This window comes from Ammodytes marinus (assembly GCF_949987685.1).
Source record: "Ammodytes marinus genome assembly, chromosome: 11".
NCBI lineage: Eukaryota > Metazoa > Chordata > Actinopteri > Uranoscopiformes > Ammodytidae > Ammodytes > Ammodytes marinus.
In genome coordinates this window covers 31,093,208-31,108,594 of record NC_137215.1, presented here as the reverse complement: position 1 = coordinate 31,108,594, position 15,387 = coordinate 31,093,208, and the positions used below count along the sequence as shown (strand labels likewise).

At 40.6% G+C, this 15,387-nt stretch overlaps 1 protein-coding gene across 1 annotated transcript in view; it reads right to left on the bottom strand.

Moving 5' to 3' along the window:
- Positions 1–2,564: 2,564 nt before the first annotated feature.
- Positions 2,565–15,387, bottom strand: part of slc2a15a (solute carrier family 2 member 15a) — a gene marked incomplete at both ends in the record, with an annotated part of 116,585 nt that continues 103,762 nt past the window's right edge. The window contains 2 exons of the mRNA XM_080036588.1: positions 2,565–2,819; positions 3,171–3,298. Coding sequence (XP_079892714.1) covers positions 2,565–2,819; positions 3,171–3,298 — 383 coding nt within the window. The remainder of the gene's footprint in view (positions 2,820–3,170; positions 3,299–15,387) is intronic.

Genomic DNA, 15,387 nt, shown 5'->3' with positions numbered 1-15,387 from the left:
AAATGACTGTGATCCAAGGGAAAAGTCAAGCATCGCTGAGTCCAGGGGTTTGATGAATAAAAATAACACAAAAACCTTGTGTACTCCTATCCCAGACATGAACAGGTATTCATAACAGGATGATGTGCAGTGACTCAATGTACACACTGGCCTTTATTTACTTATAAGTGTGTGGAAATGTTCCTAGTTGCCGCAAAAATAAATTGAGTACGCAATATCATTATCAGATTTACGAAACGTGCGTACCAGCCGATTTTGTTCTTACCACCATGCGTATGTAAGTAAATCAGAACCATTCTAAACTGACCGGCGCATGCCCGTTTTCTGCAATCAGCCTACAGAAACGCCCTAATTTCTCTTTATAAAGAAATCAGTTTGCCGAGGAGCGCAATAAAGTAAAATAATGTTTAAAAAAATAATAATTTCACGGCTGAAGTAATAGACAGTGTGTCTGAGGTGGAACAAAGAAAAGGCTTAACTTTTCCAAAGTGTTTCCACGGGGGTGATGCCGGGGAAGGGGGGTTAATAACAGAGGTGGTAAACTTTAAACGTTGTCACCTGATATACATGGCTAAGGGGAAAAAGAAACGGTTTGATATCAAAAGAGAAAAAATTAAACCAGTGGAGGACGGGGGCCACCTGCTCTGTCAGGCCAATATGAAAAAATGACTGGAATAATTTGACAAACGTCCAACACTGGCATTTTGCAATGAGGGAGAAAGTGATGAAATCCATTAAGGACTGTCACTTAAAAGTAATTTATTTCATAATTCTAAGATATTTTTTTCAATTGCCAATGTTTTTTCTTCTATAATGAACAACAATAATGAAATCAGAACACTTAAAATTTTATTTGAAAGAAAAGAGAAATGCAAACAATAGAAAAAATAAACTAAATGGTTATATTCTAATGTGAACATTCTCGCAATGCTGCAATGCAAGCAAGGACTGGGATCTCACCTTTAATAGTGGAATATTTTAATTATATCAAATAAAATAAATTATGAATATGAAATTGCATACATTTTATTGTTATTCAATATTTGGCCAATGCATTATTAAATGAACAGTTAATAACATATTCTAGTAATTTTTATGAATGAATGCGGTTTTAATATGCTATGCATTTAGTTAAAAAGTGTATATTTATATTTTCTAAAACAGTCAACAATGTGTCATTTGTGCGTACGCATGGTCTGAGGCAGTTCTAAATTAGTTCTCAGAATACTAATAAATTCAGGTACAAAAATATTGATAAATCACCGATTTGTGAGTGAAACGTTCGTAAACAAATCTGTGTGTACGCAATGTTAGTTAAAGTGACTACGAGTAACCTTGGCGTCTGGCGGCCCCTTTGGACAAAACCGGTAGTAATTTTACGACGCCAGCTGTCGTAAAGCTGTTTGCTAGCGCGTACTGGCGGGTGCGGGTGTCAAATGATTAGGACAAGTGTGAGGGCACGGAATCTTTTCACCTCTGTTAGAGTGGTTAGTGACACTGCATCAACTAATGCCAGTCAGTGCTACACACACCTGATTGCAATGAGTTGATGCAGTGTCACTAACCACTCTCACGGAGCTGAAAGATAACGTGTCCTCACAGAAAGCAAATGAGAGACGGCAGTATGGATCATGATGAGGTAATGTGTTTATGTTGTTGTAAATAAGGACTATTTCAGATGAATAATGGTCATCTGATGATGGTGAAGCAAAGTAAACTTTGTTTTAGTACCGCTCATTCATTCAGAGTAAACACTGCAGTCTAGTTCACTCCCGTGAAATTTTTACACGTTGCTTGGCAACGCCCTCCTCCCGCCCGTAGCCTATATCACTCTCCCTTTTAGCTTTTCTTCATTGCATTTTCTTTTTTTCTTTGATGGTTCAGCCCCCTTATCAGTCATTATGACGACAAATAACTGTCTCAAACAAGGCTCCCGCTCCCCTTCCCTTACCTGGAGGGATAGGCTACACTGAAATCTGCGACCAATACGAATATGTGACCATAGAGCCTGCATGCGCAAGCCGAAAATCGGACTGGGTGTGCCACCAGACCAAAGGCATTAACAAAAAACTACATAAAAACTGCTTTCTTTGCACTGATGGTCTCGTTTGCTGTTAAAGGTCATTTATGATTAATATAACAATTGTTGTGGTTAAAATTATAGGGTTGACGTGAAATCTGAGAAGAAACGTGACCTTGCCCATTTCACTGATTATATTATCAGAGTCACTGTTTGTCAGTAAATGTATTGTACTTTTCAACTTTTCTCTCTCTCAATTATCTTTCATTTGTATTCTGATTTGTAAAGATTGTAACACAATCTGTGGAATAGCACTGCTTCATTGACAGGTTATGTAAGGGAGTGCTGGAAGTATCAATATGCAATCCACTGTGATTGAAATATATAACACTAACGACAAGACAGCTTAAGCATATTTCTGTCTTGTTGCGTGAACACAGTTTGAGTGCAGGCACCTGCTGAGGTGGTGTTTGGTCCATTTGAGCACAACAGTAATAACAGTAGACGGGAAAAGAAATATAAGTATTGAATGACTTATAAATGGTTAAGGTACAGAAGAAGAGCTGTCTAACTCAAATGAAGCATGTTCCACACCACCGTAGCCGTTGATCTTCTTGAGCTTGAGCTGGTCCCCATGGATCAGGCCCTGGGTCTCCAGCACTGCTTTATTCTTACTGAAGAGTCGGCTGATCTCCATGAAGGTCTTGTTTTTGGTCTCTGGGATCACCACGTAGACATAGACGGCCACGGTCACACACACAGTGGCAAACACCAAGTAGCAGTAAGACCCCGCAGACATCTGATGGCATGTGGCAGATAGATGGAGGATGATTGGAATGATTAGAGAACAAGTAAGAGAAAGACTGAGGCTCTAGGGGTTGGTGTATAGGTTGGTGACATTAGACTACTAATAATCAGGACACAGGTGATCTATGAATTGTCAAAGAAGAAATTATTATTTTTGATAAAGCAGAGGGGACATCAGACAAGATGAAGCAAAAGTATTAGAGTACAGGGAGGTCAGTGATCAGTTCAACCAACCAAGTCTGATCATATACAATAGGGGATTGTTAAACACCTAAGCACCCCTTGTGGAATCAAAATGTTGGATGTATACAAGCATGCACAGGACACAGTGTATATCTTTCACCTGTAAGAATGGGAACACAAAGCCCACAGTGAAGTTGGACAGCCAGTTGAGTGATCCTCCGACAATGTAAGCTGCTGGGCGGTGGGACTGTTTAAACAGCTCTGCCGTGATCAGAAATGGTACTCCCGCTGGATAAGGAGCAAAGCAGAAGATTTGAAAATACTAATTTACGTCACACATTTCTGTTGAAGTGCTAAATTCATTGTGAGTGTCACAGTAGCCATTGAGTTATGCATTAGGTTAAACAGTTGGTGAGAGATAGTTAAAAAAGAATAGGAAGTCTGTAAAGCAGAGGCTTTGAGATACTATGATATTTTACTCTTTCAATAGGTGAAGCTTTTGATCCTCAATTTTCTACAATTCAAGAAGACAATGTCTTTCATAAGCTCATGACCTCCAGTTTATAATGTATGGTCTCCATGACCAAACTCAGATAATCCTTATTACATCACCATGACAACATCCAGGCTAGTTTATTCCAGAAACACAAAAGAGATCGCCTGACTGTTTTCACATCCTGAGGGGTATTGTCCATTATGAGGGGCGCTACTCCGTGAGTGACTTGCGGCGTGCGGCTCTCTGTGTGTTTGTATGTTTTTATGGTCATTTGTGTGTGAACGTCAAAGGCGAGGAATCAATTGCAACAAGTATGACTAACACATAAAACATTTAGCAAGTCTAGTGTTTCTGATCAGCTTTATAGAAGTAGTATTTGCGATCGGAACAGCCCCATGGAGGAAGTCACACCTAATCACGAGTGACTGCTGAATCTGTGGCCTGCTTCCCTGGATCGAAGAGGGTCATCTTTCTTAAATGGAATACCTCTGTTTCTGCTAAGGAATAATGATGGCCGAAAATCAAAACCTCTTATCTGAAAAATTTTCTTTTTTGAGAAATTGAAAAAAACTGTGTGGTTTTCTTGCAAAATGTTTTTTTCTTTTAGGAAACCCGATATAATACACTGTTTTTGGACTATATAACTATATTATGTGTTAAAAATGCTGAAAAAGGACTTCCGGTGACGCAATGAGAGCAGTGGCTGTGTAGCTGACTCGCTCGTCGAGAAACCCTCTGAAAACCAGCCATATATACAGAAAAAATAGAGGCAGATGCAAATTTAAGAGCTCTAACCACTAATTTAACAAAATGAGTCAACAAAAAACAAGCGAACGTGGAGTTAAGAGTAAGAGCGACAAACAAAGACAGACGGAAAAACCGCTCCACCAACCCACCCAAGATGGCGGTGACTCGGATCGAGAAGGATCGCTAATTCTCTCCGAGCTCCGTACGCTGAGAAAGGAACACAAAGAAGCCTCCGAAGATACCAAACAGAGGTTAGCGAGAGTGGAAGAAAATATGAAGGACTTAACCACCTGCATTGAAACGCTCGAGGGGAATTCAAAAGAAATGGAGAAGAGAATAAGCTCAACTGAAGACAGAGGAATGTGCCATGAGCGAGCCGTGTGGCACCTGTTACACAGAGAGGCTAAGCTGACAGAGAAATGCCTGGACTTGGAAAATCGGGCGAGGCGCAAAAATCTGCGGATCTACGGAGTTGCGGAAGGAAAAGAAAAGAACGACATGATAAGGTTCGTGACTGAGTTCCTAGCAGACTCACTGAAACTACCAGAAGACATAAATATCCGCATAGAGAGAGCACATAGGTCCCTGGCAGAGAAACCGAGGGCAGCGCAAGCTCCGCCGCGATCTATCATAGTCAGATTCTTGGACTACTACACAAAAGATGTGGTGTTACAGCAAGCTCGGAAACAAGGGCAGATAACATATGCAGGAGACAGAGTCTGTTTTGACCAAGACTACTCTCCAGAAATACAGAGACAGCGCAAGGAGGTGCGGCACGTGATCAAACAACTGCGGGAGAAAAACATCAAAGCCAAGTCTTCCTTCCCAGCGCAGATCAAGATCTTTTTGGACGGCGGAGTCAAGGCTTTCAGGACACTGACCGATGCAGCGCCTACTTTGGAAAAGATGGGGATCGCCGTCAGAACCGATGTCAGAGAAAAGCTCAACAAGGAGCTGCTAGAAGAACGGTGATCAACTATTAACAAAGGAGCCAGCAAGGGGGCAGCACGGACTAACAGATGAGGGACTGTAGTCAGGTGTGAAACAACTAAAGCAGGGGTGTCCAAACTTTTTTCACTGAGGGCCACATACAGAAAAATCTACGAAGGGCTGGGCCACTTTGCAAAAATAACACATTTATCAGGACATGTAGCTGCTCTGATGTTTAGTTTCACTGTGTCTTCGTAAATTGTAATCACAATGTAACACTTTACTTGCACATTAAAAAGATACATCCCCCCTCTTGTTAAATGCCATTAATACACCCTGCTTTTACGTCTAATGTCCAGCTTGGTGAAAATAGTAGCCAGCCGAGATCCCGCCCCTCCAAGGGGGGTCCGGGGGTATGCCCCCCCGGGAGATTTTTTTAAGTTTTTAAAGTGAAATGCATGAATCTGGTGCACTTTGAGAGGGAAATTAAGAGGCTAAATCTGAAGAATTTTGTATGAAAAAAAATGTAAACACTGTGTCAGATGAATTAGAAGCTATTGGAGAAGGACACATGGATTTTCCATAATAATATTAATTTAAATTAAAATATTATGCAGGGTCCTCTGGGATGGCCTTGGTGCTCTTTTTCTTTTATGGGACATATTTCTCTGTAATATAATGAGTGCATTTAGATTATTTAAAAATTAAAAGGGCCATTTTACATTATATTTTTAAAATGTGCCAAGGGCCAATCAATCAGTTTTGACACCCCTGCTCTAGTGGGTTAACTAAGAAATGCAAAAAAAAAAACATTTTTTTTTTTTTTCAAAGGGCCATGTTGCATTATATTTTTAAAATCGGCCGCGGGCCAATAAAAAGCGGGCCGCAGTTGGCCCGCGGGCCGTAGTTTGGACACCCCTGAACTAAAGGTTTGAATGATAACAGAAAGTTTATGTCACTACTGATTTGACAAGGAATTATTCTATAATATATGGGGTGATATGGTTTAATGGAGCTAAGTTATGCCATGTATTACAATACATATTGAGGCTGGTTTTGTATTTTATTTTTTTTATTTGAAGATTATATCTACCAGAGGGTTCTCCCTGAGTAGAGGGTTATAATTGTCAATCACTTTTTGTAACTGTTAGTATTCCCTGAGGGGACTTAGAGCAACACTATAGTTGCATCCACAAATTGTGGGCTCACCCAGGAGAGAGCTAGTCACATCTCTTCACCTTCACACAAGGAGCTGGCACTCAATTTGGTACAGGGGGCTCAGCTGGGTTACTTAGGTTGGAAGTATCCTTTTTTCGTTGTAAAGTTCAAATGTTTTTTCAAGTGTTTTTGCAAATGTTTTCTTATATAGTAATCAATATCACAGCAACGCATACCTTCTTTTTTCTACTGAGATGTAACGGAAATACGCAGACCAAACAACAACAAAAAATCAAAGACGGCTGTTTAAAGCAAACTCTAGAATATATTAGATAATGACTAATCTGAAGCCAATAAGCTATAATGTTCATGGGCTAAATCACCCAATAAAGAGAAAAAAAATACTTGCTCAACTAAGGCAGCTTGGATGCGGAGTAGCTATGTTACAGGAGACCCACTTGTTGGAAATTGAACACAAAAAACTTGAAGAGGGTGGGTAGGCCAGGTATTCAGTGCATCCTATGGTAAAAGGAGAGGGGTGGCAATTCTATACAACAGAGGTGTAGTTTTTTCTGAAGAAAAAGTGATTAAAGACAATTTAGGGAGATATGTCATGGTCATTGGTACAATAAGTGGTAAAGAAGTATCAATTGTGAATATTTATGCTCCAACAGAAGATGATTCTTCCTTTTTTTGTGATATTGCAAACATAATTGCAAACAATGCCAAAGGCATGATAATTGTTGGGGGAGACTTCAACTGCGTACTAGATGGGAAGATCGATAGGCTGCCGATGGAACGCAACCAGTCAAAAAAATCAAGAATACTGAACAACATGATAGGAGAGCTGGGTTTGGTAGACCCTTGGAGAAATAGAAATCCAAAGGGCAAGGACTTTAGTTTTTTCTCAAATGTCCACGGAAGCTATTCACGTATAGACATGTGCTTTTTCCCTAAACAATGTATGTATCAAGTAGTAGATTGCAAGATAGACTCAATAACAATCAGTGATCACGCACCTATAATCCTTACCCTAAATTTAGGAATAGAAAAATGCTTTAAATACTGGAGAGCAAATATCTCCTTACTGAATGACCCTGCAGTGACTAAGGAAATTAAAGAGTGTATAAACGAGTACTTTAATATTAATGATAAAGGGGATGTTTCACAGTCTGTCCTATGGGATAGTGCTAAAGCCACAATAAGGGGAAAAATGATAGAAATATCCAGTAGAATTAAAAAGAACAGGCTAAAAGAACAAGTAGATCTGGAAAGTAAAATAAAAATATTAGAACTAGAACATAAAAATAATAATAAAAACCATGATCTTTTGGCGGAACTAAAACAAAAAAGACACAAATTAGAGGAGCTCTTGACATATAAAGCGGAGGGGGCCCTACGATTTTCAAAACAGAAATATTATGAGAATGGAAATAGAGCCAGTCGCCTCCTTGCATTCCAGTTACGTAAAGAGCAGGCAAGTCGAGTCGTTTCTAAAGTTTTTCACCCAGCTATAAACAAGACAGTTACACGGCCAAGCGAAATAGCAGCAGCCTTTGCAGCCTTTCATGAAAATCTATATGACTCCCCTGAAATTACAGAAAAGGAAGACAAGATAAAACATTTTTTCTCTAAGTTAGATCTACCCTCCCTCTCCAAAGAAGAAGCAGAAAGTATGTAATCACATATAACAGAACAGGAAATAAAGGAAGTTATTCTAAAATTAAAGAACAATAAGTCCCCAGGGACTGATGGGATCCCGGGAGAATTTTATAAATGTTTTAAGGAAGAGCTCACCCCGACTCTTGCAAAAGTATTTAACTATGCCCTATTGGAAGGAGACCCCCCTAAGTCATGGGCAGAAACCATAATATCTGTCATTCATAAAGAAGGGAAGGACCCTACTAAATGTGAAGGATATAGGCCGATAAGTCTTCTGTGTAATGATCAAAAGATACTTAGTGCTATTTTAACAAAAAGAATCCAAAAAGTTATAACAAAACTGTTACACCCGGACCAGATGGGGTTCATACTAGGTAGACAGGGATCCAACAACATCAGACGTGTCCTTAATATCATGTCACATGCTAAAACAAAACAACAGCCATCTATGTTACTCAGTCTTGATGCGCAAAAAGCCTTTGACAGGGTAGATTGGGTTTATCTCAACCATACATTAAATAAGATGGGATTTCACACTAAGTTTATCGACTGGGTCAAAGTGTTATATTTGGATCCAAAATCAAGAGTGAGGGTGAATGGATGTTGTTCTCAGTTTTTCAAGATCAAAAGGGGAGTTAGGCAAGGTGACAGTAGCCCCTTTTACACAGAGATTGCTGCATATTGACGGAACAACATCACTCCAATATGCCGGCTTTGCTTGCTTCTGTGTTATTTACACAGAACCAAGCAACGCCGGCCTGCTGGCGCATCAGTAGTCCCTTTTACACAGCGCTCCGGAATGAAAGAGGTGCTTGTAAACAGCGTCAGGTGTGACGTAAACATTTAGCGCCGCGCCGGTCAGCTGCTTTACAACAACAACAATGGCCGGTGAATTGAGAGCAGAAGTGCTGGAGCTTGCAGTAAGAGGGCCGTATTTTACTGTCCCCACGATGTGCCAGTTGATCTCGCTACGCGCTGAGTCCAACATCACTGGGACTGTCCCAGGTTAACCAAACTGACTAAATCAATCCGACCGCTTCACCTCTGTGTGTGTGTGTGTGTGTGACAGGTTGGTTGTGAGCGAGTCTCTTTGTGAGGGCAGCGATCTGCCAATCAGACATACACATACACACAGTGTGTGAAGTCACGTTACTGTAGACAGAAATAAAGTGTGGATATACGCTCAGACTTAGGATATAATAGCGGCGGCGGAATGTGTTAGCAAAACAGTAGCTCTGTGGCTAACAGCTGAGCCGGAGCCTTCAGTCAGCTGAAGCAGACAGTCTAGCGGGGCGAGCAGACTATTCCCCCGTTACTAGGTCGACCTTCAAGCTGAACAAGAGCCCTCCGCTGCGCGTCGGGCTCCTGCTTCAGCTTGTCGGTCTTTATTTCTAGCAAGTGACCCGTTCGCTATACTTTATCCCTTACTTAGCCTAGCCTAGCTTTCCATTGTACAACTTCTCCTGGGCAGAAATAGACTCATACACTCTGCAAAATGAAGCGCGGGGGTTTGGATTGAGCAACGGACCTTATGATCAGTTAGATTATACACCGTTCCTTTTATTTGGTGATTTTTACGGGACATCAGGCCGCCGTGGTTAATGTTAAACACACGTCCTTCAACTGCTAACATGGTCGCATGTTTAGAACGTAGACTATGGAACGTCAAACGCCCCCCTGTTCCGCAACAACAAGCTGGAGCATTTAAACAGAGAGGCGGAACTGATCGTGTCGGGAATCTTACTACCCCCCGAGGTAGTAAAATTCCCGGAACGATCACTCGCACCTTTCTTCCCTCGTTCCGCAACTGTCGCATTTACACAGCTGGGGGGAGGGCCGAAAGGCCGGCATATTCCCGGCTTTCACTGGCTGTGTAAAAGGGGCTAGTCTTAGCCCCTTGCTCTTTGACATTTGTTTAGAGCCACTAGCTGAAACTATAAGGCAGGACAATCGTATAACGGGTGTAAAGGACGGTAGAGGTGTGGAACATAAAATCTCAATATTTGCAGATGACGTCATGTTGTATTTGAGCCATCCTTTCTCCTCAGTTCCCCGTCTGATTCAGGTTCTGGGCGAATATGGACTAATATCAGGCTACAAAGTAAATGACTCAAAATCAGAAGCAATGATGCTTTCGGGTACTTGGCCATCACAATTAGATAAGACTGTCAAATTTCATTGGTCGAGGGAGGGGTTTAGATACTTAGGCATTGTGATCACTCCCTCCACCTCAAAAATGTATGAGGCCAATTATGGAAAGCTAATAAGGGAGATAAAGGCAGATGTCCTTTAGTGGGAAATTCTCCCCCTATCACTAGTTGGGAGAATTGAAACGGTGCGAATGAATATCCTGCCAAGACTGCTTTTTCTATTTAACTCTTTGCCGGTGAAAGTCCCCATGGCAGCATTTGGCAATCTAATCTGGATAAATTGATATCAAGATTTGTTTGGCAAAACAAAAAAGCCAGAGTCAGACTCAAAACGTTGCTATTACCAAAACAAAAAGGGGGCCTGAACTTACCCAACATTAAATACTACTACTGGGCAGCACAGCTGAGGACCCTAACAGCATGGATAACAAATTATATAGAAATGGGTTGGGTGGGTATAGAACAGAACTCATGTCCAAGTATGCCCCTTGCAGCGCTGCCATTCATGAGCCCAGCTAGTTGGAAGAAATTAAAAATAGACAACGAATGGATAAAATTCACAGTGAAAACTTGGATGGTTATTAGAAAACAATTAAGCATCTTGAACTCTTTGTCAAGGGCATTAAAAATAGCAGTTATGCCGGAGTTTCCACCCGGAAAGATAGATAAAGGCTTTCGAATGTGGGCAGAGAAAGGGTTAATCACAGTGGATCAACTTTTTGTTGGGGAAACTTTGAAATCTTATGAAAACTTACGTAAAGAATTCTGTCTGTCAGGGATGGATTTTTTTAGATTCCTTCAAGTGCGACATTTTCTGCAGACACATGCTGATTGGGAGCTGATACGTAAACCACCGTCTAATTTGGAAAGGATGTTCATGTTAACAATGAAAGGAACAATTAAAAAGAACCTGATATCCCACTTTTAGTTTATTTATTTATTTCGATCAAAACATATTCACAACATCACTTACACAAGTTAAAAAAATAAAATAATAAAAAACACACAAAATAACACAAAGTTGTCATCGTAATTTATATATTAATTTCTTATAAATAGTATTGATCGAAAAGGTGTAGGCTGAAGCCTTAGCTTATTGCGCCTACCCTTTTTACATTATGTTTATTTATTAAATTTTTCGTTGGTCCCTCAGGATCTTATTTAATTATTATATATATATATATTTGTTTTTAATCATTTGTTTGATAGTTATTGTAAATATTATTGCTATAATTAATTCCTGTATATGTTAAACATATTACATGTAAAGTTATGACACAAGACAAAATACATCCACAATACATATTCACAGTGCCATTCATGCCTCACTTTTATATTTGTTAAGCATCTTCTTTTTCAATATTTTTTAAAATCTTTGTACCGTGTCACACGTTTTTTTTTTCATCCAAGACATTCCACGTTTACTCCTTGTACCGATATACATCTTTGTTTTACATTTGTTCTTATATTTATCTTGGTTTACAGGCGGCTTCAAGATAATGTAATTGGAAACACTTGGGAAACGAAACAGAAATGGGAATTATAAATGAATATTTGTATCACAGATGAGATGTGGGAAAATTCGCTCCTTAAAGGTCATAAATTAACCAGTAGTCCTACCTGGAGGGAATTTGAGTGGAAAACTAAAATAAGATTTTTTAAGACCCCACGTATGTTAGCGAGATACAGCAACACCTCAGATCTATGCTGGAGAGAATGCGGCAAGATTGGAGATCATACTCACATTTTCTGGGATTGCCCCAAACTTGATCAGTACTGGAGAGATATTCAGTTTGAGATCAAACTAATTATGGGGGTAGACCTGCCACTAGAGCCAGACATTTTTATATTGGGAAAGACTCCAGGAAACACAACAGGCAAAAATCTGGCTTATTTAATCTGGGTGTTGCTGTTGATCGCAAAAAAGATGATAACTGTGTTATGGAGGAATGTTAAACCACCAACTGTCCAACAATGGAGGGTAAGAGTAAAAAATGTATATCTGATGGAGAGTATTACAGCCAAACTCCAACTCAGGACTGATGTTTTCACTGCTAAATGGGAACCTATAATACTACAGCTACAGAGACTGATCGAGGGCACAAACTCTCCATAACAGAGAGGAAGTCTCTCCCGACGAGCACGTGATGTGGTAAAAATATGTTGAAACATGGTTGACTGAATATGGACTTGAATTAGACTAATTGGGTACCTGCTGTATGTGTATTATGATTTTAATTTGAAGGTCAATGTGGAGCGAACAAGTGCTATGTGATTGTTGTATACTTGTATTTTGTATGATTGCTGTATATTTGTTCTTTGTATGATTGCATATTGAAATAAATGTGAAGTAGCAAAAAAAAAAAAAAAATACTGAAAAAGTATTAGTGCCTTGTAAAGTGCAGATAGGAGGTTTTCCTTGGGCCAACGCTGGTTTGCAGCCAGTGAGAATGTGCTTCAAGTTGGGACTTTGGACATCACAGAGACTGCAGATTGTTTCTGTGCCGTACCAGAGATGTATGTTCTGGGGGCTTGGAAGGGTGTCATATGTGGACCTGATGAGGAAGCTAAGCCTTGCCTGTGGTATCTTCCACATGTCAGCCCATGTTATGGCTCTGGTTGTGACCGCCTCCCAGTTTGTCCACCTTCCCTGTTGCCTCTGGCTCACAGCTCTGATTGTGTATGTTTCATCCTCCATTCTGCTGACTTCGGAGACTACCAGCTCTTTCCTTTCTTTCCTTTTGGCTTTGGACCACATCTTCCAATCCAATCCAATCCAACTTTATTTATAAAGCGCTTTCATCAAACCAGAGCAGAGACAAAGTGCTGTACAGGCCTAAAATAAGGTACAATAAAAATAGATAAAAATAAGTAAAATAAGGTACAATAAAAATAGATAAAAATAAGTAAAATAAGATACAATAAAAATAGATAGAAAAATGAATACAGCTAAGGTAAAACATAATATCTAAAATAACAAAAATAAGGTACAATAAAATAACATCAAAACATCAAAAATCTCACACTGGGTCGAAAGCCAGCGAGTAAAAATGGGTCTTGAGGTGTTTTTTAAAAATTGTGATTGAAGGGGCCTGTCTGATTTGGAAGGGCAGATTGTTCCACATTTTTGGAGCAGCGATGGAAAACGCTCTGTCCCCTCTCAGCTTCCTCTTTGAGCGGGGTACTGCCAGGAGGAGCTGATCAGCTGACCTCAGAGAGCGAGCAGGAGAGTACCGGTGAAGCAGCTCAGAGAGATACGGTGGGGCAAAGCCGTTTAAGGATTTATAAACAAATACAATATTTTTAAAATGGACTCTAAAATGCACAGGGAGCCAGTGGAGCGAGGCCAGAATTGGTGTGATGTGATGCCTCTTTGGTGTCCCAGTTTAAAGTCGTGCAGCAGCATTTTGAATGCGCTGAAGACGGGAGAGGGAAGACTGGCTGACTCCTAAATAGAGAGCATTGCAGTAATCCAGCCGGGATGTTACAAAAGCATGGATTACTGTTTCGAAGTTTTTAGTGGACAAGATGGATTTTACCTTTGCCAGCTGCCTTAAGCGGAAAAGGCTGGACTTCACTACACCACTAATCTGCGTGTCAAGTTTAAATCACAGTCCATCTTGAAACCTAGATTTGTAACTGTTGGCTTTATATACTGTGCCAAGGGGCCTAAGTCAACTGGGGGGGGGGGCTCACGGGAGCTACTGGGACTAAACACTATGACTTCAGTTTTTGTGTCATTCAATTTTAAGAAATTTTGGGACATCCAGGCTTTAATGTCACTGAGACAGTCAAGTAAAGGTTTCACTGAGAAGGCATCCTTGCGTTTTAACGGTACATACATTTGTGAATCATCCGCATAGCAGTGGAAGGAAAGACCATGTTTTCTCAGAATGGAGCCCAGCGGAAGTAAATAGAGGGAGAAGAGCAGTGGCCCTAGAATTGAGCCCTGTGGGACCCCATAAAGCAAAGGAGCAGAGGAGGATGTAGAGCCAGCAATATTTACACAAAAAGTTCTGTCTGTCAGATAGGACCGAAACCATTCCAAAACAGAGTCATTTATACCCACAAGGTGTTGCAGACGAGACAATAAAATGCTGTGGTCCACTGTATCAAAGGCAGCTGTGAGATCAATTAAGACTAAAACCACATAGTCACCGGAGTCCGATGCCAGCAAAATATCATTAAAGACTCTTAGTAATGCTGACTCAGTGCTATGAAGGGTTCTGAAACCGGATTGGAAAACCTCAAACAAATTATGCTCAACCAGAAAGGACTTCAGCTGATTATGAACAATTTTCTCCAAGATTTTAGATAGAAAGGGCAGCTTGGATATGGGTCGGAAGTTAGCCAACACTGAGCGATCAAGACCAGGTTTCTTAATGAGGGGCTGGACTGTTGCATGTTTTAAACTAGTAGGGACCACACCGGAGGACAGACTGCTGTTTATAATGTTAAGAACTGATTGCCCTATGCTGGAGAAGACTTCTCTGAAAAGTTTTGGGGGGATAGCATCAGAAGGTGAACCTGAAAGCTTGATTTTTTCAACCACCTCCTCCAATAGGGGCAAAGTCACTGGTTCGAACTGATGAAGAGCAGCAGAACACGGGACAGAGACAGAGACAGAGGGGTCATAGGCAGCATTTGAGATCAGAGCTCTTGTGGAGATGACCTTATTAATAAAAAATGAAAGAAAATCATTGCAGAGTTCAGTGGAGGATTCCAAGCAGGCAGTCTGTGAGGCATTAAGAACAGAGTCAATGGTTTTAAACAATACTCGCGGGTTATGACGATTTGATGAAATTATGTTGGACAGATGTTCCGTTTTTGCTTCTTTTACAGTGTTTTGATAGTGACGCCAGCAGTCCTTTAAGATTTGATGTGACACCTGCAGCTTGTCTTTCTTCCACCTGCGTTCAGCTTTGCGGCATTCCCGCTTGACAGCTCGAGTTTTGTCATTGAACCAGGGTTCAGGCTTAGCTTTAGGTTTTTTAAGTTTAACTGGTGCCAGAGAGTCCAAGATGTTTATGCAGGAGGAGTGAAACCAAGAATTTAGTGCCTCTGTATCAGAGGACATCTGGTTAACTGCGACACACTGTTTAAATGCAGCAGAGAACTGACCGGCAGTGAGTGGGTTAATGCTCCGACAGTACCGAACAGGAGTGGGAGCTTTAAATGTAGCACATGAGAAGCTGACCTCAAAAAGCACAGGCATATGATCAGAAAGAGCAATA